The 24,598-nt window shown below is 41.3% G+C and overlaps 1 protein-coding gene across 10 annotated transcripts; it reads left to right on the plus strand.

Annotated features, from left to right (window-relative positions):
- The first annotated feature begins 1,246 nt into the window (after positions 1 to 1,246).
- Positions 1,247 to 24,314, plus strand: sorbs3 (sorbin and SH3 domain containing 3). Of its 10 annotated transcripts, none has more exons than XM_061037827.1 (21): positions 1,247 to 1,381; positions 9,540 to 9,596; positions 10,357 to 10,548; positions 10,746 to 10,818; positions 11,762 to 11,898; positions 12,072 to 12,135; positions 13,581 to 13,616; positions 13,700 to 13,787; positions 14,647 to 14,755; positions 16,365 to 16,418; positions 16,590 to 16,697; positions 17,326 to 17,381; positions 18,810 to 18,886; positions 19,395 to 19,456; positions 19,639 to 19,685; positions 19,878 to 19,992; positions 20,103 to 20,228; positions 21,057 to 21,593; positions 21,718 to 21,809; positions 21,918 to 22,024; positions 22,959 to 24,314. In XM_061037827.1, the coding sequence occupies exons 2-21, from the start codon at positions 9,549 to 9,551 to the stop codon at positions 23,018 to 23,020; spliced, it is 2,190 nt and encodes a 729-aa protein (XP_060893810.1). In that variant the 5' UTR covers positions 1,247 to 1,381; positions 9,540 to 9,548; the 3' UTR covers positions 23,021 to 24,314. The 10 variants fall into 10 exon arrangements, with proteins under 10 accessions (XP_060893810.1, XP_060893809.1, XP_060893807.1 ...); XM_061037826.1 differs by lacking the exon at positions 1,247 to 1,381 and adding an exon at positions 4,020 to 4,165; XM_061037824.1 differs by lacking the exon at positions 1,247 to 1,381 and adding an exon at positions 4,898 to 5,028.
- The last annotated feature ends 284 nt before the right edge of the window (positions 24,315 to 24,598 follow it).

Raw genomic sequence — 24,598 nt, forward strand, 5'->3', positions numbered from 1 at the left:
GTGCAACACATTGACAAGTTTAAGTATGACATATTAAATCTATTATTTAGACTTGGTTCCTTCAAAGAATTTGGTGTGGTGGCATACTTTGGATTCTAGCGACATCTGTCTGTTATACAAAGTAAGACATACACTTCACATGCAGTTCCTGTTAAAGCAGCAGAGAGGCAGTGTAGGTCTGTTCATCATGTGGATGTCCTCTGCTGAACACAGGCTGATCAAGTTACAGTTCCTTTTTTTTTACTGATCTTTGTAAAACAGACTAAATTTTTAGTTGAACATCAAAATGATCCTTTTAGTAATGTGTCTGATATATAATCAGACAAAGGATGGGATAGAAATAACTGTTTTCTGAAACCTGTATCATTAGCCAAAAGTTTATTTGCGGTATAATTGGTTTCTCATCTGAGCTGTGTTCCCATGCAGGCGACTCAAGGTGTCACTGTGGAGCTGCTGGGTGTCCCGATCGTCTTCTCCTGGAGGTTGGCCTGGAGATGGAGAGACAGATTTGACCTTTGGCTGCTGATATTGCTGCCAACCTGTTAAATATTTATCTTGGATGGAGGAGGTGAGTACTCGGAGTGTGCAGGAATCCAACAGGCGTCTCCAGACTAATAGAACACCTCAACAGAGGCTTTATACTTATTTACTGTAGTCTGAGAATTACAGCTGATGACACTGAAGGATTTAAAGAAAGGAAAGCAGTAGCTGTAATTCTCTTGGCATGTGCTGCGAGGTTTTCCTCATACTGGGGTCGTCTGTCACTGGAAAAGATGATGGAAATGCTGGAACTTATTATAAGACTGATTGTGTACCTTACAGTAGCATGTGTGTATGAATTTAATTAAGAAACACTTTTTTCCTGAATGTAAAGCTTGCAAAGTGACAGGTGAGAAAGACAAGTGAGCCATATGGAGTCACAAAAATCTCTTTTTTGCCAGACAGAATATCTAAAGACTTCATACTGAAAACAATGTGTTATACTTAAATATATGCCTTAGAGATGTCTATGGAAATTGCCCTCTCTTTCTCCCACGTAAAACACAGGAGGGCGGTGCCATGGAGCCCCCGCCTGTATGGGAATCTCTATTATTTCCAGCTGTGGATGGAAACTATTACTGAGCGCCTTCTCCCTGATGAGCTTTCAAGTGCACGCTCACACACACATGCATAACACACGCCTACGGACACTCAGTCAAACATTCAGACCCACGCTGAATCATTCAGCAGAGAGAAAAGACACCCTGTTGGTCTGAGATAGAGAAAGAGAAAGAGGGAGGGAGAGAGAGAGAGAGAGAGAGAAGAGCAGCAGAGGATCCCTCCTTCACGTTCATTCACTTCTTCTCTTCCTCTGCACTGAGGACACCTCTCTGCTCACTCCGTAAGTACTGGAAGACTTCTGCTGCCGCTTCAAACTAAGAGTTAATACAAAGAAGAAGTAGATATTCTTAAATGAAAAGGATACACGTTTTAATATCTCTGTCATGTGACTTTTTTTTTTGTAGTTTTTATTCATTTTTAGTTGCCTCTGCTAATGTTTTGAGCATCATGTTTTCCTTCATCACCCAGTTGATCATCAGAAACCACGCAGACAAACAACACAGGGGTGTTTATCTCTGCTCTGTCATTATTGTGTCACGTTTTATCAGTTTTTCTCCGCACATGTTGAGCAACAGTTGAGCGGTTGTATGGAAAAGGGCGGACTTTGCCACTAAAGATGCCAATCTTGAACCGTGTTTGGTTCAAGGGATGGTTATCATTCAGACCTCTGTCCAAAAGCAGCCTGTTGTTTTTGCATTTTGGCTGCTCTGATTGATTGTATTCTCCCAACAAACTTCTCAAAATAATCATCCTCAGAGGTCCCATGATGATTAATGACTATGTTAGAGTTTGTTTATCCCAGTGTTTCTGCAGACACAGCTCAGAAAAATGTTGTTTGCTGCTAAAATAAACCAGGATGCCTTTGTGTGTGTTCACAGAGGAATTCAGCTATGAGCTGAAACAGCTCTAAACCTGTAGTAGCCTATAGGTGACATACACATGTATATCTCTTTTTTGGATTTATTCCTGCAATAACAACAGACGTGCTGTCTCTTGTCTCTTGAGAAAAAGCCCAGGGGCTATATTCATCAATGTATGGTGATTTTAGATTATATAACAGCTTTATGTCATGGGTTGTACACCTGCTTCAGTCGTTTTTAATGAGCTTGAGCTTGTGACGAACTTGAGGACAGTGTTTGGCCTTTACAGCTCGGTTAATATGCTGCAGAACATCGAGCTGGACTCCCTTAAAAGAAAATGTCTCTCTTTCCTCCTGTTCTGACAATGTGTCTTGTGGAGCTGGCATCTGTCAAGCCTTGTGTTTGTTTAACAACGATATTGACACAAACTGAACAAGGATCCACTGTGTAAAAAGGTGTCACGTCCTGAGCCAAACCTCCAATCACCTCTTGCGTGATTACCTCATTACGCTGCAGAGTGACAGGGTGTCAGATGTGCTCACAGCAGGGTGAAAGTCTGCTCCGGCGGGACACAGATAATGAAGGGAGCCTCTCTCTGACTGCATCAGTGTTCAGCTCCGCCCTGGCCAGGCTCGCCCCTCAGGTTCAGCAGCTCAATTGTTTGGCAAAAACAAGCCTGTTGGAAGAGCCGGCTGGGTAAATGGATCTGCTCTGAGCTGAGCTGCGCTGTGCCAAGCCAGACCACTGAATTATTAAGAAAGAGCTGAGTCCTTCAGTTTCAGGCTGGAAGTGGCCTACACACACAAACACACGGCGAGAGAGAGAGAGAGAGAGAGAGAGAGAGAGAGAGAGAGAGAGAGAGACAGAGAGAGGACATGCACTCGGGTAGACCATTGACTGGACCCTGTTAAAATGTTATTCTCTGTGCTCTCTGGTTTATTGCCTGAAACAAAAGAACACACACATGAATAAGACAGCCCAATGCATCATTAAGCAGGTGATTTGCTCTCTCACCTGCATTTTGTACCACGTCCCTCAGTCTATCTTTTTTTTTATTTACAAAGATAAACAAAATAGAGTAGATTCAGGAAACAAGGAAAAGTATGGAAATACAACACAAAAAAATAGCTTGGGGTTTGAAATATAAAATATGAAAATATAGAAAAATTAAAAATCTATTAATATAAATTCTAAATGTTACAATTCAAGTCTTGATAGCTTAAATTAAATCATTTTTATAATTATAATATCATTTTCTTACATGCCTCAGACTCAAACCCGTGAGCAGCTTAAGATTGCAGGTTTTGTGCTCTTTATATTTATACGACAGAACAGCAGACAAACTGGAAATCCTGATATTATTTAGACTCGTTTTGTGATTAAAACAGTCACAGTGAATTGTAGAATTATGTTTCATTCCTTTGACTGTTTTCAATTATGTGGTTTGAACAACCATTTTGCTGGAATTTGAATGCTGACTGACTTATCTGCACTTACTTTCCCTATTTGAATAATTTAGACATCTGTCAGTCTTTCCTCTTTGAACCTTCACAGAGCCTGTCTAGTGTATGTGTTTGTGGACGTGTATGTGTGTGAGCTCCTGCAGGACTTGTGCTGTCAGACGTGGACTACCCAGCGCAGAGTAATGTCTCTGTAACACTTCCAGAGCTACTGAAACAGAAACAGCTCATTCCCTCTCTTTGGTGGGCCAGAGACCTGGCTTTTGCTCCCACACGCACACATACAAACACACAGACCCACACGTAACAAATACACACAAAAGCAAAAGGGGGCAAGCATGGGTGATAGAAAGTTAAGGGTTTGGGGGGGGGGGGGGGGGGGGGGGTGTCATGAAGTGACTGTGCAGAGTCTGGGAGGTGGAGGTGATGAACTATTTGCGTTAACCCTGTGCTGTGAAATATCACCTTATCACAACAATGGGGCTGAAGAGCTGAGAGCAGGGTGCCTTTTGAACAGGGGGCCGAATGAAGTGGGGTTGCTATGGCGATGGCTGTCAACCGGGAAGTCTTGTGCGAGAGGGCAGGGCAGAGAGAGAGAGAGAGAGAGAGAGAGAGAGTCCTGGCCAGGATAAGAGAGAGAGAGAGAGAGAGAGAGAAAGATCAGGGAGTTTAGTGTGCAGTGTTGTTGACGTGCAGGCAGACAGAGAAGAGGTGTGAGCTCACTTGTGGTTGCTACTTTTTAAGGTGAGTACACTCTTTCCCATGGGAGCAGGGATTTAAATCAAAGGGTGTGATTTTAAGCATGGAGGAACTTAAATCTGCTTGGATGTTTTTTTTTTATAGGTTGAGTAACCTGTCTGACAGCTCAGGCCTCCTCAGGATTAGTGTTGCAGATTTACCCGAGAGCAGCGTCTTAAAACGGTGTTAAAATCGTAGATCGCCTGTAAACAGGTTGACCAATGTTACTGTATGTGAGTAGCTTAGCCACCTGTGTGAGTTAAATGTCTGTGTGTTGTTGGCAAGAGGGAGAGGGCACAGTGGGCAGTGTTTCCCAACATGTCATACTTCATTTCTCAGCCTGTTGTGATCACTGATACTTCAGTGGAGTCAGAGGAAATCCTTGTTTCCGTCAGAGCGCTTCTTTCTCGTCTGATTTCAGCTTCCAAAAGTGGCAATGGCCTGAAATCAGGACGGTTCAATCATCACCGGTGGCTCCCCTTCATGTCAGGGTGATTTCCACAGCGGGCTCTGATTCCCTTTGTGATATAACTGAGGGGTCCGGCTGCCAGGCCTCATATCCACAGGCTGAACTCAGCTTTCAAGATGCAGGGTGACAGGCGTGGGGATTTGTGAGATTTCTCTGCAGTGAGCATGTGTGTTTTCTCATGCTTTATCTGACACATTTTATTAGTTTTAACTTTAAAATCGAATCAAATAGGGACATATTTGTTGAAGTACCGGTATGTGTTCTTGTAGGAATGAATCTGATAAAAAAACTTCTTGGCCAGAGAGAGAGGGTCTTTGATTTATCACCCCACAGCTTCTCCTGGGAACACATCGCCTCCCCATTGACAAGAAGCACACAGGCCGGAGGAGCACCATACAAGGTGGTGAAATACTTCCCTCCTGATAAATGTGTGTATCCCCCAATAACCGCATATCATAAACTCTCTGCTGCAGGACCTTGTATGGGCTGCGTCCGCACATCTGTTAAGATGCAGAAGGGCAGCAAAGGGCCTCTGACATCTCTCACATAGCTGCAGAGTGACTCATTTTCATGTGTTTAGAAATAAATGCTCACTTTATTTATTCGGCAAATGCGCTTGTAATTACATTCTCACCACTTTTTTTAGGGCTTGATTCCGTGGGTTTTACGAGCTCATTATGTAACTTGTTGGTCAGCAGTAACATTGTGTACGTGCGAATGAATAATAAGACTTTAACCTTCTACCTGGCGCATGGTGTTGAGTTCATATCCAGGAGATAACCACTGAGACAATTTCATCCTGTTTCGAACATTGTATATAACAAGGTTTAAGGTTAAATGTATGCAGGCAAGTGTCACCCCCAACTTAATGTCCACCTTCAGAAAATATCGGGGTTTTATTTTGGAGATTTCCTTCATGCATGTGAGCAGGACTTAGATTCATACACGGGACAAGTGTGTGCTGAAGTTCCCACCGAAAAGAGTCAATGATTAACTCAGCAGCCAGCAGCCTGCACACAGAAGCAGACAACAACACTGGTGCTAATGAATGAGGATCCATTCACCAGTGACACTTTTCTTTGTTTTTATATCAGTCTCTCTGGACCCTCAGTCATTCTCCCTGCTCATCCCTGACACACTCTCCACCTTCACTTGTTGTACAGATGATATTCAGACAGTGTGAGCGCAAATCATTGCTTTGCCACACGTCGCAGAAGTTCATGGGTCAACGCTGGGACAGTTATTCATTAGAGCATGTGTGGTCACCTTGACAGCCTTGTATTAGGGACAACAATGCAAGGAGCTCTGCATGAGGTGCAGTAGGAGGTCATCGGAGTTCAGGAGCTTCTCAGAAAGACCTGGATGAACTTTTCTGCAGAAGAAATTGAATGTTAGAAGCCGGAAATTGGATGAATAATGAGCTGTGAACTGTTCTGACCTCGCAGGAAGTTCACTTGTGACGCTTACCGTGCTTGAATAAGAACTGTAAGGTGAATATTGTTACTATTGTTATTGCTACTTTTGCCTAACTATTGTGTTCCCCAGCTGTAGAAGCCTCCCATAGAGTTTCAAAGGAATCACAGGGGTGTGGTGAGTTCACTGACCTCCTATCTGCTGAGTAGGTCTGCTCTGCCTCAGCAACTTCAGATAAAAGTCTGGTTCCTCATCCGCTCCTCATGGGTCAAAAAGGAGACAAAAACGTGCTAATGCTTTTCTCACGTAGCATGATTTTTTTTTTTTTCAAACAACATATACTATTTAGAGGATGTTGATGGAAATGTTTGACTTCTGTTTCATATGTCAGTTTACAGAGTTTAGTAACATCTGGCCCGATGCTTCCAGAGACCGGATGACTTTCCCCAGGGCAGAGGAAGAGATTTCCATACTGAAATCCCTTGATTCTCGTATCGGATGTCCTCAGTTAGCCTGTGTGGAAACTAAATGTAAAGCAAGGGTCAAATGCTTCCTGGGGTACCCCGCAATTTCCGTAAGCTGGAAATTTGTACTGCTAGTCATTTGAAAGTCTGAAGAGAACATCATCAGCTGAGTTGCACATGGGCATTTTACAGCTCTGTTTTTCCTGATCCTGCGGAGATAATGAACCTCTCACCTGGCAGGAGTTGAACTTGTAAATACGTGGGCTATGAGGTTCATACATTTCAGACAGACAGCATCATGCACTCCATGTGAGGCTTGGGTCTGCCTCCCTTGTTGAGTCTCAGTAATTATATAAGAATGCACCGAGAGCAAACATGGAGAGAGAGCCAGACCTCTGTGAGGGATTTTCTAGCTAGATATGAACACTGATTTTTCCTTTTTAGGTAGGATCGTGTTTGTAGCTTTCGAAGGGGAAACGCATGCAACACACAGGAATTCTCTGTTGGATTTGACTCCCCCAGAGAAATGAGAAACAGAGACATAATTATGACATGAGCTTACTCATCAGAGTGTTACATCAGTGAAGCGGCTCTTCAGATTTGGACTTCAATGGATTACAGATGGCAATGACACTAAGATGATCTGGAAGTAGCCTATATCATTTTTTTCAACAATTTAAAAAAATTGTTAATAAATATAAAAATTCTAGGGGAATTTGATAGATAAAGTTTAATTTAAGCCATGTTGAAACTAGCCAGCTACCCGAGTTAGTCCCCATGGTGAGTCTGTGAAATCAGTCATATAACGTCTTGTGTGGCTTTCCAAACCTGCAGAAAAAAGAACAACGTCATCCGGTGTCTATTTCTAACGTTATCTTGACTGTCCTAGGCCTAACATTATTTTCTTTGAATTAATGAAATAATAAAAATCCTACAGGTTGTTGTACTATATTAAAACAAACTGCCTGCCTGAGTTTTAAAAGACGCTGCTGGGTTGCATTCTGGGAAATGTAGGACCTGGTGCTTTACTTTTGACCCATTTCCTACTATATGGTCAAAGTATTCTGATTTTCGCAGCTGTAATTAGGATTATGTCTCATTTGAGCCCCCATAACATGAGAAGTGTCCGACGATTAGTGGGGTACCACTAAAGCATAGTTTTAATCTACATTTATTGATGGATCTGTTTACATTCTTAAAAACGATAGTAATTTAGAAATGCACAAATACACACACACACACACACACACACACACACACACACACACACACACACACACACACACACAAACATACGCACACACGCACACACATCGTTTTCTGTTCATGAGTGTGAAGGGACCTTTACAGGGATCTGCAGCCTGCTGAGAGGAGATCTGGTGTAAATAAGAACCAGCATGTCAAACATGTTGTAAAAGAGATTACTTCAAGCCCTTATTTTTTAAATGTGTCTTGTTTGCAGTGTATCCTATTGTCAAATGGATAATGAGCTCACTGTGATTGCTTTGGCCCGTGATAGGTCATCTGTCATGCCTGAGCTGTAATGGTATTGTGTTGACACAATCCCATATTTTTCCTCTTATGTAATGCCGTTTATTGGAGGATGATGACTCCAATAGAGCGTCATCGGTGTCTGGAAGCAGGAACACTGATTCTATCACTGTTCCCTACTAACGCTGTGCACCGAGACACAAAGTGAGTTAAGTTTTCTTGGTCCTGACCACAGTGATTATAGACTCTAATGTTCAGCTGCAAATGCCATATGGAAAACTCATCAGGGAAGTTGTGTTGGACTGATGTCTTCCTGTAGCAGCCTGGAGCTATACTTGGTTAGAACCTTCTCGTAAAGTTGCATTTGATCAACATTCAATCCTTACATTAACCAAATCATTTCCTTTAAAGCTAACTATTTCTGGTTTAAGTTTTAACTCAAGTATTTTTTTTATGCATTCAAACTCAGTATGGATCTGCAGTGTCCAGGGCTGCAGAGATGCAGGTCTGTACGATAGCTCTGGTTTCCATGCTAACACAGTTATTATGAGCCAATTAGCCGCTGTAGATGAGAGTGGTCTGCATCATACAGTAGCGGAAATGTCCCCCCCTCCTCTTTTTACTCTCGTCTTTGATGTCAAACAGAAGGCCCAATCTGTTTCTCTGAGGCCTAATTCATTCAAGGCTGTTCTTCACTTTCAGAAGCCAACCTCTTCCATCATCCAGACTCTTTAAGTCCGGGTCATTACAGCATTGTATGACTGGGAAAAGTGAGATGGGTATGTGAGTCAAACTCACTGTTTTGGGTGGGTTTTTTCCTTGGAAACAGGGAAAACGCTGGGTGACGCTGACTTTCCCTCTTTGGAGTACTAGTGGGATGGGATAATGGAACAGTTGTCAAGTCTGCCAGGATGTAAAATGTGATTTATGACAAAGGCTTTGTGGGGTTAAAAGAATCAGTGACTCAAAGGGTTAATAAAGGGCAAGCTGCTGGATTTAGAATTTATGGTATAGGAGATACAATCTTCAGATAATCTGCTTGTTTTCATAAACATTGGTTGGATAATGCTAAAGAAAAAAAGAACACAGCCACAACCCTTAAAGTCCCTGACAAACATATCATTTGGATTGTACTTTGAGTAAAGAGTTCTAATGTATCCTCGTTTTTCATCCTGAGTAAGTGCAATGTTTTATTTCACATAAAGATCTCAGAGTCTTTGTCTGTGTTCTACATCCTGAACCTCTATTTCAGGCTCTGTCGGAAAAAAAGGTGATGTCACTTTTTTAAAGTTATTTCTGTGGTTCCAGTTATGGGATTGTTACAAGCTGGGAGGAAAATAGTGAAGCAGATTTTCAAGTTGTTGAATCTTAAAACTGTTGTTTTACCCTGTAGTTTAATTTTTGATTGTATTCTCATGAAATGTGAGTAAAGAATTAGAAGGTTAGAACAAAATTGTCATGACATTAATCCTTCTGATAAGAGTGGGTTACATGGATTTAACAAAGTTATTTCACGAAGCGTTATTTTGTTTGTCTTTTACAGATTCTTTTGATGCTGGACAAGAGTTTGAGGACCATAACAGATCACATGCAGTCTCAGGTAATAATTCATTCATAATTATGCCTAATATGGAAAATTTATCTTTTTACCGTATGTATGATCATGTTTGAATCAGAAAAGTCGAGAAATAAAAACACTTTAATGTGTAGCACAGGTCAGCTCCAGGGTCACAGATATTCACCTTTATTATACAGTTTTATCATATACGAGACACAGGGTCTTTCCCATGACCCCCGACAACAAATGGGGGACCAAAGCACCTGATTCATACTCACAGAGGAGCTGGACTTGCAATCATGAGTGGAGGGAGCAAAAAAAAAAAAGGATCACCATGGAGACCACAAGACCAGTGCTAACCCTGCTGAACTTTGAGGTCGACATCCTTGGCCCCTTCCCCACCTCTGTTGCACCCGGCTCCGCCCCCCTGGCTGCAGAACAGGGAGGCCAGCTGAATGGGGAGTTAATAGGCTCATAATGGTCCTCTCCTGTTTCAGAGCCCCCTCCATGCACGTTGAATGAGGCCTTTCTGCAGTTGTGGTGAGGGAGATGATGAAGTGGGAGGAACATCACATCCCACTGCTCCTACTTTAAATAAATTAGAGGCCTTTTCATCAGAGAACCACCCCCCCACCCCCCCCACAGAGGCCAGTTATTCTCTGAAGAATAGCTGGACAGCTAACAAGTTCACATGACCTCCCCTAGAGAGCGATGTTTACGCAGGCAGACAGAAGGACATGACAGGAGCAAAGTGCACACATTGTTTTTGTTCATCCATATTTCTCTTTTCCTCTGTGTTTAGCAACGCACGGAAGAGGTCAGAGATCAAAATGGCTCCCGGATTATCTTCTTCGAGGAGGCCAGAGGTTCCTCCGATCAGCAGCAGATCTTGACGGCTCCAGAGATGACCCATGAAGTGATCATCTCACCTGGACTCCCTACACCTCCTCTGAGCCCTTTTCGCTCTGCAGGGCTGCCATACCCCGAGGTGAAGGTATGCATGGTGACGTCCAGTCTGGGGTTTAACACTGAGGTGGAGGGAAGGAATTCAGTAAACAATTGCTCCCCCCTGTGGAAAAAGGATGGATCACATGCTTAACCATCAGTCATAAACATTTTGCTGCAGTTGAAAGTTTCATTACTGTTATTGCATGGGTTGCTAATAATATAATTCTGCTTTTCCCCCCCAAGGTAACAGATGTAAATGGAAATGGACCAACAAATCTCAGCTTTGGATCCTACTATGGCCCCTCACAATCTCCTGGTAAGTTTTTGACCACTTAAATACAATGCAACTTACATTTCTGCACTTCTCAGTGCTTTAACTTCAACCAAACACAGCACTTTCATTTCAACTTAATACTACGTATTCAAAGTCTGTACTTTTAAATTAGCCCAACAAATAAATGGACTTCTTCCACTTAAATTGTAACTTTTACATCTTCACTTTAACATTTAAACAATTACTTGTTGGTTTAAACTTTGACTGTCCCCTCAACTATTTCAAATGCCAAAAATATGTAAATGCTCCTGCGCCTTAGACAGTTTTCAAATGTTTTTAATATTTTAAACAATTCAAACCTTTGATAAAAGAAACTAATAAAACCAGTTCAGGCGTATAAATTAAAAAGGCTTTCGTTGAGGTGTCGGTGAATCTGCACTGAGAGCAGTTTCAGTCAATTATACAATGACAGTGGAAGTTGAAGGAGTTAGTGATCCTCTCCAAACACTCTGCACATTTTCTATACATAACCCATGCAGCTCAGTGTCTTTAGTGCGCAGCATCCTCATCCCAAAAACTCAATGTCCGTTGCTTTTGTCATTGCGCTCACAGCACTCTCAGTTTAAAGTTCAATTCTTGAAGGGTGGAGGAGAAACTATGTACATCTTACTAACACTTCACTTATATGTAGGTGAAATGTAAGTTAGGTGTTTAGTTGGAAATAAAAAGATGAATGCAGCTGAAATATGAGTTGTCTTGTAACAGTAAGAAAAGCGTTAAAATGCTCATTAGTTGGGTAAGAGATGAAGCAGTCCAAGAGTTGGGGAGAAATGAAGTTGATATGTCAGTTGATGTGTTAGCAGTAGACATGGATCTTGGCTCAATCAGGGCTTCTTAGGATGTGGTATTTTTCATGCAAACCAATCCCTGAAATCATGTTTAAACAACAACATAGTCACTTTGAAATGATTGTGTTGACTGTAAGCAGGCGGACTCTCCAATGGCGTGCCGAGCTCTTCCACTCTACCTCGCAGCTGGACTCCCAGCAGAGAGGAGAGGCTCATCAAATTCTCTGGAATCGGACCTGTGGATGAAACTGGGATGCCCATTGCCTCCAGATCAGTAAGAAAAAAAAATGATTTGGGCATAAATAATTCATTCTATTGCACTAATTCTCAAAAAGATTGTTTTATACTTGAGCTGACCTTTTTTATGCTCTTACTGCTACACCCAGTGTGCTGTTTTTCTCAAAGATTTCTTAACCTACTGCACCCTGCCCTCTTCTCTTCAACCAGAGTGTGAACAAACCCAAAGACTGGTACAAGAGCATGTTCAGACAGATTCACAAGAAGCCAGAGGGTAAGCACGCTCCTCCTCCTCCTCCTCCTTCTCTCACAAACACTCACAAACACAGCAGCTGAGAGAATTCCTCTGTCAGTGTCAGATACCTCAGAGGTGATCCAGCATCCAGATTACTGCAGATCAAAATAAGACATGATGAAAGAGCCCTTAAGTGTTATGTCACGTCCACTTATTAGTTCTGACAATAATCCAGCTTCTTACCCCCCCACACACACACACCTGGAATCCATAGCTCTTCACTTGTCTCCATTACCTGTTGTGTAATAGAAAGACGTTCAGTGTTATTTGTGTTGTTTATGGCACCATCGCAGCTCAGAGCTGGTTTACATGGATTATTTTGGATCAGTTTTGATTTACATTAATATTTCAACACTCTGCAACTGATGTGCCTTCTTATGAGATGTTGGATTGAGATGTATTGCTACATAGGTTATATTGAGTTCTGATGATCTTGTTGAACAAATACAGGACTTTCATGTCTCTGAGAAAAACGACATTGATTTGATTAATTCATATTTTACTTTGTTAAGTCTGTAAAAATGTAATAACTTCGGGTTCGGGTAACAGTCTCCAAGGCTGCTGAATACAACTTAAGCCAACTACAAAAAAGGCAGATTTGATTATGAATGTAGATTTTGCTACTATTTAAGCTACAATAACAAACAAGGCCAACAGTAAGTTTAATAATTCTATTGTTTGCTTTTTATTACTATTAACATTATGGTGTAGGTGTCAAAGCATGCTGCGGAAACAACCATTGTTTACATTTTTTAACATCAAAGTTTCACAGTTAGCACTACAGTACTCAGCTGTTTCAAGGTGCGACATTTATGTTTCTTTGATGTTTTGCCTTCAATCTGAATGTCGTGGAGGCATAATAGGGGGACAAAGTGATCCCCCTCTGTACTGTATTCAGAAGTAGTAAGTAACAGAGGTGTTAAACAGGTGAAACCAGATCAGCTGAGTCAGCAGGAGAGCACCCACTGTGTCGTGTTTCTGCAACGCCAAAACGCAATGTAAATTCAAAGACTGGGACAAATATATTACACGGTTGCTGAATCAATATAGATGTACAAAGAGGTAATGACCACTGAGCTTGGTTAGGAAAATGTGGATATGCAGTCTGAAAAGGATTAGTGATACATTGTACTTTTAAAAGAAAACAGGATGAGATTTTTTTTTTCTTTGAAAATACTACTTATGCATGTTCAAGACAAGATCAGCAAAGAGACAAAGACATACCACTTTGTCCACAGGGGGCGCAAACAAACAAACAAAAGGAAGGATCCTCACTGAAGTGATATTATCCTGAACATAAATGACATTTTAGTCTCACTGCAAGACAGTACCGCTATGTTGTGAATACTGATCAAAGTATAAATATGATTTTCAGTGTGTTTGATCTATGTAAAGTAAATAAAGAGTCTCTTTTTGTTGACCAGAACTCGAGGAGGAGTCAGAGCAGTGGTCAGCTGAACGTAAGTGAATCCACCAAAGTCCACATTGTCCTGTCCAGTTACATAAGACTTAAGACTCATTGCACTGATTCACTGATCTGCAGGCCTCCAGCTATCTGCCAACACAGAAGACAATAATGAAGCAGACAAGAATCTCTTCAGACTAACACCCTATGGAGCTCTGCCAGACTGGTGAGTTGGGATTGATGTACCTGCTTCAGGGAGTGGGGTAACTGAAAGTGTTGCATCATGCAAAGAAAGAAGACAGGCCAACTGTCAGGTACATAACGGCAGATTTAATACCGCTCACTTTCACACCTTTGGGCAGTTTAGTCTTGAGTCAACTTGAGTAGCAATTAAAAAAAAAAAACTTTGTTAGACAATTCATTCCAGAGGTCATATAAAAGGACGATAGGAAATAAACTAATATTTCAGAGAAATAGATGAGAAAATGAATTCCAACTCTGTCCTCTAAATATGTCTAATAGTGTAGCTAGAGCTAACAGCCTGGTAGCTTAGATAGATTTTATGTTTTTGTGATGTGTCGACAGAGCTAGCCTTACTGTGAGACAGTTGTATCAATCTTTATCTTACTCCCTGCTAAAGTTCACATAACTCCCAAAGCACCAAAGTACCTCTGCACCACTGTAGTTAACAGTTTGGTTTCATTTAGAAATCTTCAATGTAGCAATACATGGATTAAACAATATAACATTAGGTTAAACCAGGCAGCTAACTTGGTTGCAAAAGTTTCCTTTTAACACATAACAAAGGTAAATTATCTGCAAATGTAGCTATAGTTCATGTACATGTACGTACTCTTGATTCAATAGCATCAATATGAGATACTCAAACATCTGATATGCTGCGTGTAAGGTCTTACATCAATACAAACCAAAATTCAGGGTGAGAGCAGTAGAAGTTTAAATTGTGGGACATACAAGTTTGGATTTGTTGCTACAGGTTTGCACAATGAAGCCATGATTAAGGTGCTGTCCATGGTGTGTGTGTGTGTGTGTGTGTGTGTGTGTGCTTGGGTGTTATGTTTCAGGAGTGAAGATGTAGATAAGCTGTCAGACCCCGGAAAGCAGCACCCTCAGCCGAAGAGCATATTCGACTTTGAGCCTGGAAAGAGCAGTGCCTCAGTGAGCCACAGCCAGGTAAGACCTCACAGGGTTTAGAAAAAAGGCTGAGATTTCACTTTAATGCCAGCAGAACAAAATGTTTCTGCAGTTTTCTTTGACCTACACATTTTTCAAGCATTGTTGTTGGCTCTAATCGATGGGACTCTTTGTGTTTCTCGCTCTGTTTTCCCAGTGTGGGTGTTAAGAACAGGTTTGAGGATCGGCACCTTTTCTTTAGGGATTAGCGTCAGATTTCACCTTCTCACGCGAGGACAATTACAAATGTGGTTTTCCTGTCTCTTCCCACAACATGTGCACCCTTTATTTCTCTCATCCCATCCAAAAGGCTTCAAGCTTTTATTCATTTAGCTTTCAAACAAGAAAAGGCAGGATTGAAGTGTTCATGTTGGTGTTTAACTGAGAGTCAGTGATTTACAAGCTGGTGAAGCCGACACTTAAGTTTATCCACACCTGGGGGTGTGCTGTATTGTCTTGTGTATTGTGCAGTGTCCAGGAGCTTTTATGAAAGAGTGTGCAGCCGTTTGTGTGTGTCTCTTTGTGTCTAAACAACCCTGGTGAGTAACAAAGTGCTGTCACTCATTTCACAATAATAACGGCTCTTGTTACAATGCCACAGATCTGGTGCAAATTGTGCCTTGTTTCTGCGCCTGTGAAGAAAAAGGAATCTTTGTTTCCACTCCCCCACGGGAGCCGAGGTGTCTTGTGATCCGAATTATGGTGTTAACCTCTTGTGGTGTTTAATGGCTCACAGCATGGAGACTTATTTCATTTCCTTGTCATGACAGCCGGCCTAAGTTCAATCCTCTGGATGGTGTTCAGAAAAGCAGCGTGCAGACCATATCAGGTGTTGTACAGCTTCACAGTGACACTACAGTCTGGGATTGTGAGTGAGGAAGACTCCCTGCGAAGGGGAAGGGTTTGGCGTAGAGAGAGGCGCTTTCAGCCAAGGTTTTACAGAACAAAAATGTAAAAGGAACAAGCGGTCTGAGGTTCCTGCAAGCAGAGCCTTTAAAGGAAAGCTTGGTAGAAACAGATTCTTGCTTTGCATTTATTTTTTTGTAAGGAGAAGGTGGAACTAGTATCACCAGCCAGTGCAATCAGTCACCTTAATATAGATGAAGCAACATGTGGGTGTTGTCTCCTGTCTCTGTTGGCACTGTGATATCAAGACTGTTTCCAGATAAAGTTGACAAGTGTAAATTTGCCTATAAATATTATTGCATTCTAAAAACTAAAAATGTTGTATACACTGGATAATCAAGACTTTGACATGCTCTGATTTGAAATGCTTTTCTACTTGACCTTGAAAACTCCATCAACTATGTTTGAGTTGAATATATAAATATTCCATTCCTCCTCTAAATGCCTCTCATATTTAGGAGACGTCTTGATTATTCTTCCTTACATGGTCGGTATCCAAAACTTCTAGAGATCAGAGCTTTCTCCTAAACAGCTCCTAAACAGCAATCAGCTAAAAAAAACCATGTTTATTTAGGAATTCAGGTCCCAAAACTAGATCTGAACAAGTTCTAAACACCTCACTTTTAAAGGGTCCGGGTTGTTTTCCCTACTCATATGTCTACAAACAACACCAGTTAAGTGATATTTCCTTTTCTATCCTCAGGCCTGTTCATCCCAGAAGACACAGCCTGAGAAACCAAAGTCTTCTTCAATTGAGGTGAGCGACCCCTGACATCATTTCAGCTTCTGCTGCTCTGCATTCATTATATCAAGGTGTCATCTTATTGAAAAGGGAAAAAAAATAACAGCTCCAAAAGTCATATTTTTTCAGTCCGCTTTATTAGCATTTTAATCTTGCGCTTTATACTCCGTCTCGACTCGGTCTCAGGCCAGTCTGGTCTCTGAGCTGAGCAGATTTGAGGCCGAGCTGGACTCTGAGATCCAGGGCCTGGAGAGGCGACTTTCCCAGAAGAAGCAGCATCGAGGCCGGGGTGAGGTACTGAGCCCCCGCCCTGACTGTTACTGCTAAGCAAACCTCACCCAAAAGTAGCAGAATCCTCACCCACTTTTACCCACCTTCTCACCCTTAGTGCAGTGACTGAGTGAGACCCTCCCTGCTTGCTAGCTTTGACCTCATTTGTTGTTTTTTCCACTGTGACATGGATGATAGTCCTGGAATCTCCTGCCTGCATGGCACTTGCCTGCGAGATCCCCTCCCCTATGTTTTGAGAATGCAAATTTGGCTGCAAAAATGAAGATCTTTCTCAATCACTGTCTTTTAAATCATGTTTTTATGATGCTGTTTTGTAATCCCACAGTGCTTGTTTACTTGAATGAAACCCCTCAATCAACCTGTTTGATTCTCCTCTTATTCCTGTTTGATGTGTGATTACATCTACTTGTGCTGTGATTTGACTGAAATCACAGACATCTGAGACGGGCCATGAGTACTGTTGTTTTTTTATTTTTTAGCCTGGGGAGGATAGGACCCAGGGGATTTCTTGCTCCTCTGGGAGTGGTCAGCACCTCTACTTTGTCTGAGTTGTTGTGAGATTTCCTCTGAGCTGTGAGATACAGTAAGCTGCAGGGAGCAAACTGTGTTTAACTGTTCACTCTGCTTTCAGGAGGCCACAGGCAGGGATACAGTGACGGCTGCAAAGACTGGAACTACAAACTACAGGTCAGTGACTACAAAACTAGCCAACAGTGTGTATCTTATTAATTTGAATGATATAATGCTGCTTTTTATTACATCTTTACTGACCTTTTTTAAGGAAGAATGTTGTAATGATATGGCATTCCTCTTAAAGACTAACTAGAAGTGTTTTTTCCTGCCTTTCCTTCCTTTTTTCTGATGCATAATGTACCAATAAGTTAAGATAAGTTAATACTTAGAGGGGGTCATTAAAGACTGTTAAAGTCGATTTAAGGCTTTAAACATCACAAAAACTGTGTTTCTTGGTCATTTTTGGCTATTTAATCATTTTGGTTCAAATCTTAAGCACTTTTTTTTTTCTGTCTATTATAGTCTAACAATGCTCTCAAATCATGTTACTGGTTTTAAGCAAGTCTTAAAGTGATGTCATTTCCATTATGTGGATTGTAAAGGTTAATGGGAGGTCAATCAGAACGTAACAGACCTCCTCCGAGCCAAACTCACAGCCTCTTAATCCACTTTGATATTGCCTCATCAGGCGAGAGTAACTTTCTTCCTGCAGTTTTTTATTTATTATATGAAACGCGCTGTGATTGGACAGCATGACCATCAATACTCTGCAGGGTACCTGTTCTGTTATTTTTAATCAGGTGACTCTGTTCTGGACTCGGTTAGGAAGCTGTTGAACTTTAACAAGTTGAGGCTCAGTATTTGTTACTTCAAACACCAGGCTGCACTCCACATTTCTCACCGTGTGTGTCATGCTCTTTGCAAGGATTCTCGCTGTTGTTTGCTAAGCTGAGTTCACGGGTTTTGACCTTTTCTGGCAGGGTGGGATGAGGGGCTTTCTTTTAAAGAGCTTGTTGCTAAGGACGTGTGTAACTGAACAGCAAAGTAGTCTTCTTCTTTTTTTTTTTTTTTACTGTTTCCTGTTATGTAGACAAGCTGTTGCATGAGTCCCAGCTTTTAATACTGAAAACAAGCCAACTCCGTCTGGAAATATGCAAATAACTTCAGAAGAAGTAGACTGATGGCTCTGATCATGAATGGATAATTTAAGCGCCAAACTCCATCTAAACCAGATTTTCAGTTCAACGATAACAACATGAGTCATGCAGTTATCATCTGTGTGACCTTTTAGCTGTCTCGTTCCTCGTCTCATCCCTGTCCAGTGTATGAACAAGCTGCAGCTGCGACCAGATGTGTTGTACAGTAAAACTGCAGGGATAGAACACACACACACACACACACACACACACACACACACACACACACACACACACACACACACACACACACACACACACATGCACACACACAGGCCTTCACAGGATCAGTGTTTGTATTTTAGTGTGTATTAAGGTCCTTTGATTTTATTGGAGACCCATGGTTGAAATACACAGTGACAGTATTTTAAACATTTAAAGAGTACATTTTTCTTCACTTTTTCAGAAATTCATCAGCATCAAAGCAGCCTGTCCATCACTCTGTTGGCACATCATCATCATCAACCTCCACTCCCACATATGGTAAACATGGAGGTTCATCACGTTTGGCTCCACACCACACATGCACTTTGTGATTTTCCCATTAACTTTCACTATTTTGAACAGTTTGCAGTCCATTAATGGATCATGTTCTGCTATTCTTTGAACCTGCTGATCCACCAAAAATAAATGTTCACATTCAGCATACAGACCTCAGGCTGCAGATATTTGATGAAAGCTGTTAGTAATCTAATGAACTCCAAAGGTCCCATGATTCTCTCTCATTCTGCTCTGGTATTTCACATTTGAGATTTAAGAGGCTGCCCCCCCCCCCCCCTTTAGGATCAGCTGTAGATGGGTGGGGAGGAAGCCCATGAAAATAGGAAGTGGAACACGGAAGACCTGATTAAAGATTAGCTTTATCCAATTGTTTTCACTGGAAATTAGTACATAGCTTTTTCCATAGCAACACCTTCAAAAACAACATAAGCTGAATCAAAGAGTGCACGTTTCAGACTCCATTCAAGCCATCGTGTCTTTTCTTCCACAGTAGATCGTCTTTCGCCTGCAAATGAAACCATGGAACTCCCGCCTAAGAAAGAGGAGAAAAAGGTCTGTTTCTAGAATATTTTTTTTTACTTTAAAAGGCTAGACAAATCTTTAAGAATCCATTTTGCAATGTGGTGTTCAGCTGTGGCATTTTGTTGTATTCGTCTGAGTACATTGTGAATTGTTCTCATGATACCTGAACCTGAAAAATCGCCCCAAAACTGAATGGTATGTTTGTTTTCCAGATGAAAGCAGCACGTGCCAAGTTCAACTTCCAGGCTCAGTCACCAAAGTGAGTTACAGTTGGAGTTAATATAATAAATATGCTATGTCCTTTCTGTGCAAGAAAACAACAGTCTAACAACAAGTGAGATGCCTTCATGATATAATTGTGAAACAGAACATTCTGAACTAGTGTCTTCATTCTGATATCTATGGGATGTTCCTTCTGTGTGTCTAGTTATGCTTTTTTTCTGTCCTTCAGGGAGCTCATGCTGCAGAAAGGGGACATTGTTTACATCCACAGGCAGGTAGATGCAAACTGGTTTGAAGGAGAACATCATGGGCGAGCCGGGATTTTCCCCACGACTTACGTGGAGGTGAATTTCTTAACATCTGCTAAATAACCACACTTCTTTATCGCTTTGTGCTGGTCCTTTCATCAGACCCTGTGATACTGTCTCAAAACTCTGTTTTCTGTTACTCACAGATCCTGCCTCCGACAGAGAAGCCGACTCCAATAAAGTCGCCCACTCTTCAGGTGTTGGACTACGGGGAAGCTGTAGCTCTGTTCAACTTCAACGCTGACTTACCTGTTGAACTGTCTTTTCGTAAAGTGAGTGTTGCAGACAATTACTCTCTACATGAAGCTTTAGATATCAAGTAACTCAACACGTCAATTTGGTGTACAAGTCACTTTTGGGCATAAAAGTCTTATTAGCCATTACAGACATTTTCAGATTCTTTCGGAGTCACGTGTGAAATAGATAACACTCCAATGTCTCTTTGCTGAATTGGAGACTACAAGCAGATTGTTGGTTAAGACAAAAATGTTTAGGCTTGGCTGAATTTAGCGTAAAGGCTGGAAGACGGGGGGATGCTGCTTGGCAGACTGTTATAAATGAACCTATTTAAACCTCAAAAAGCACACTAATTAACACATTTAACATCGCTGCAGTAATACACAGGGCGGGAAAAGTGACTCTTTCTAGTTGGAATGCTAAGCTAAGCTAGCCGTCTTCTGTCAGTAGGCTATGTAGCTTCAACATGCTGTTTTTACCAGAAACTGGTAACTCCAGCCTTAGTTCATTTAATTTCATTGATTTTATTTGTAAAGGGACCATTTACAATATTAAACATAAATGTTGCCATTAGAATCATTTTACCAGAGTATGCTTAAAGCTCATTCACATCAACTGTATCATGTCACAGTTAAAACATCACATACCATGCCCAGCTTATGCCACTTCAGAAGGCCAAAGATAAATGATGTGACATTTTTAAGAATCTGCCCCTTCTTCAAAAGTGTGCATGATAAGTCAAGTAATCTGATTTTACTGGTATGCTACAATTGATCTGTATGAGCCATAGCATTTATTTGACTAAACATTCAATTGTGAAATATTACATTTATTTTGATAAATTATTGTTGTTTTTTCTTCAGGGTGAAGTGATCAATATAACCCGGCGAGTCGATGATCAGTGGTTAGAGGGAAGGATCACAGGGACCAGCCGGAGTGGCATTTTCCCAGCCAGTTATGTGCAGGTCACCAAGATGCCCCGCACCAAATACTCCACAGATGACTACTCCCCTGGCCCATTGTCCCCCGTCTCCCCTGGACCCCAAAGTCCAGGACGTCCACTCCACTCACCCTGCCCGCGCTCACCACTGTCCCCCTTCACCCCTAACTCCCTCAGCCCCAGACCTGATCACTCACCCCTGAAACCGTCCTCACCTGTACCTTACAATAGCACAGCTTCACATTCACGCTCCCCCACCCAAACACCCGTTTCCAAAGAAACAGCCAATCGGTGGCCTCACAGCACCTCCAACACTGCCTCACCAACCAACCAGAACAGCCACTGGGCAGGGGTGAGCGCCCCAAATCGAGCTGTTTCACCGTCCAATCAGGCATCAGCATCAGTTCACAGAGCAGGATCGTCCACAGCGAACACTCCCAGAAACACTGACCCTGCTCAGGTCTGCTATGCTCTCACTGCCTGTCTGCATGTCCTCACTGTGGTCTTATTGTGTATGTTGATAAGAGTGTAATTAATCATTCTTTATTTGGTAACGCCTGACATGAGGTTTCCTTTCCTTCCAGGGTGCAATACCAAACCAGTCTGCTCCACGTGTTAACTCCCTGCCACACACACAAGTGCCAAACAGCCCCAATTCTGTGTCAACACGCAATCCGTATGTCCCCATGTTTTTAGTTTTTCACAATTGTTGTGGTACAGAGAAGTTGATGTAGCTCTGTTGAATCTGTGGATGAGCCTGTGTATTTCTTTGTTTCTGTTTTAGATATAAAGCTGTTTACAATTACAAACCACAGAACTCAGACGAACTGGAGCTCAGAGAAGGAGACATCGTACAAGTGATGGAGAAATGTGACGACGGCTGGTTTGTAGGTAAGAAAAAAATAGTTTATTTTAACATATTAAAGTTCCCTATTCCAAAAAAAACTAACAAAAAACATGTTAAAACAGCCCATTTACTTTTTTAACCATTTCTTTTTTAACTTTAGGAGCTTCAACTTATGTCTCATTAAAGGGGCTATATGTAACTTTTTACATGTATAAATCGTTTTTTATCGCCCATTAATAAGCGAAAGGTTAACTGATGTGAAAAAGTAGATGTTCACTGTCTATCCGTGTTGCCTGTATAAAAAGTTTCCCCTGGTCGTATTTTCCGCGAAAGCTCCAGGAAGTGACATTTTATGCATGTTCTCAACGTCCTCCTCACTCCGCTCCGCTTACAGAGATCAACAGTAAAAACTCATCACACACTCCCGGTCTCAGCCAGTGTCTGCCGAGACTGTCGTTTGTAGGATGGAGAATGAATACAGACGCACAGACTCCTTCACAGACTTTCACTTACCTCCTCTGTAAACATTATGATGGTAAATATCCAGTGTTTCACGGTCGATGATGATGCTCGTTTGTATACGTACGAGCACGCGAAGGAGAGCGAGCAACAGGTTACTGGTGCTGTTCACCTAACGGCCATGCGGTATCGCTACAAACGCAGTATTTTTGAAAGTTACATATAGCCCCTTTAAAGCATCAATAGTTTAGCCCTTTATCATTAAAGTCAAGTCAAGAGATGCATCAGCAGGTCTACCGTCCACAGTATGAAAATAGATGTGATTATTACATTTTATCAAATAACAAAAATACATTTTTGAGGCAACAAAGTATTTCCTTTCCATCATGACCAAGGGAAAAAGTTAAAAACATTCAGCTGTGTCAGTACCCCCTCTAGTGGACACTCTGTGACATGGCAGATAAACTTATTTAGATTATTTACATACAATTATTTGGTTTTTTTTTGCGTTCTGTGCAGGTACGTCAGAAAGGACTCGAGCGTTTGGGACTTTTCCTGGGAATTATGTTGCACCAGTTTGACTTCCTCACTTCCTGCCTGTCCACGTCAACCTGGACTCATGAGAGACCAACTTAAACTCACTCCAACAGATCCTCCACTGTCACCCTGGCATTTCCTCATCACATTTACCCACCACACTACAGGGACATGGAGTGGTTTCTCCCCTCACCTCCCTGCATGAGAGCATGAATGTGTGTGTGTGTGTGTGTGTGTGTGTGTGTTCCACTGAGACTTATGGATTTTTTTGACACACCACATTAGAGGCTGTAATGAATGCTGATGATACTGTTTCAGATGCAAAGAATGGATTGCTTTGTTCCACAACTGTTTGCAGATGTTGGAAATTTGCATTCCTTTCTTGTGAACAGCACAGATCCTTCTGAGGTCCTGATACAGTGTGCTCCTTTATTCAGCTTTTGCCATCACAAATCACTGCTAAGAGTTTGAATTAGAATGGCACATTATTTTCTGGCATTTCAGTGGATTAACATTTCCTTCAAATATCTCCCTCAGATTTTCTTTCAGATCTGTGAAAGTACCCGAGACAAGTCTGAGGAATCAACATGAACATCTCTAGATGTGTGCTGAAAGTAATTCACAATAAGGGCTCGGACATGTCGACAGAAGTTTACAGCCCTTTATTAGACTATGCAGAAAAGCAAATGTAATTGATGCATGTATACTGTTTTCTTGAGCTTTTTTGACGCATTGACCCTCTTAAGCCATGCTGTGGAATGCCAAAGGTGAAAGTAAAGAAAAGACCCTGTCCTGCTGTAATATAAGATGCTTTGAACTTAACTATATTTCAAACCTCTTTAAATGTAACCTGGATGTCTCCACAGCCAACAGATGAATGATGTTTTGAAGTTTTTGAAGTACTGCTGTATGTGCCAAAACTATCCTTTTGTGCAATCTGAACCTTTTGAAATCCTCTACTTAACAAAACCAGCTCACTTTAGTTCTGCAACATTTGCTACTACTGCTTTTATGATGTTTTCTGTGCATAATGAATTAACCTTTTACAGTATTTCTAAAACCACTAAATGTATTTTTGATCCGATACAATCGCTACAACGCTTTCAAAGTCTAAATAGAAAATCCTTCATGAAGTCATAATGCATTTTCTTAAGACATATATCCACAGTTTCACTGTAAAAATAAATCATGTTTAGCAGAAACAGGAGATGATTGTACAGACTGTAACCTATGATCAAATTGAAAGTATAATATATATTTGCTTATAAAACAATGTATCTTATGGATGGTACGCAATTTTTTAAAGGAATTAAACACTACAGAGTGATACTGACAGAAGTTTGTTCTTGTGTTCATTTCAGTCAGTACTGTTTATTATATTTTTAAACCGTTAGGGGAACATTACCTTCACAGTTGTAAGTGAACAAGGAATTAACCTGAATTTGTCAGATGTAGACTCACCGTGCACATACAATTTACAACCAAAATAAAATGAATGTCCATTCAGACAAAGGAAATGTTCTGTTCTTCTTTCAAGAAGGGTAAGTTTAATATTCCATCCTACGTGCACAGCCAAAAAATTACTTGGATAAAACAACTCTTTTGCTCTCTATTTGTTAAAT

This window comes from Labrus mixtus, chromosome 5 (assembly GCF_963584025.1).
Source record: "Labrus mixtus chromosome 5, fLabMix1.1, whole genome shotgun sequence".
NCBI lineage: Eukaryota > Metazoa > Chordata > Actinopteri > Labriformes > Labridae > Labrus > Labrus mixtus.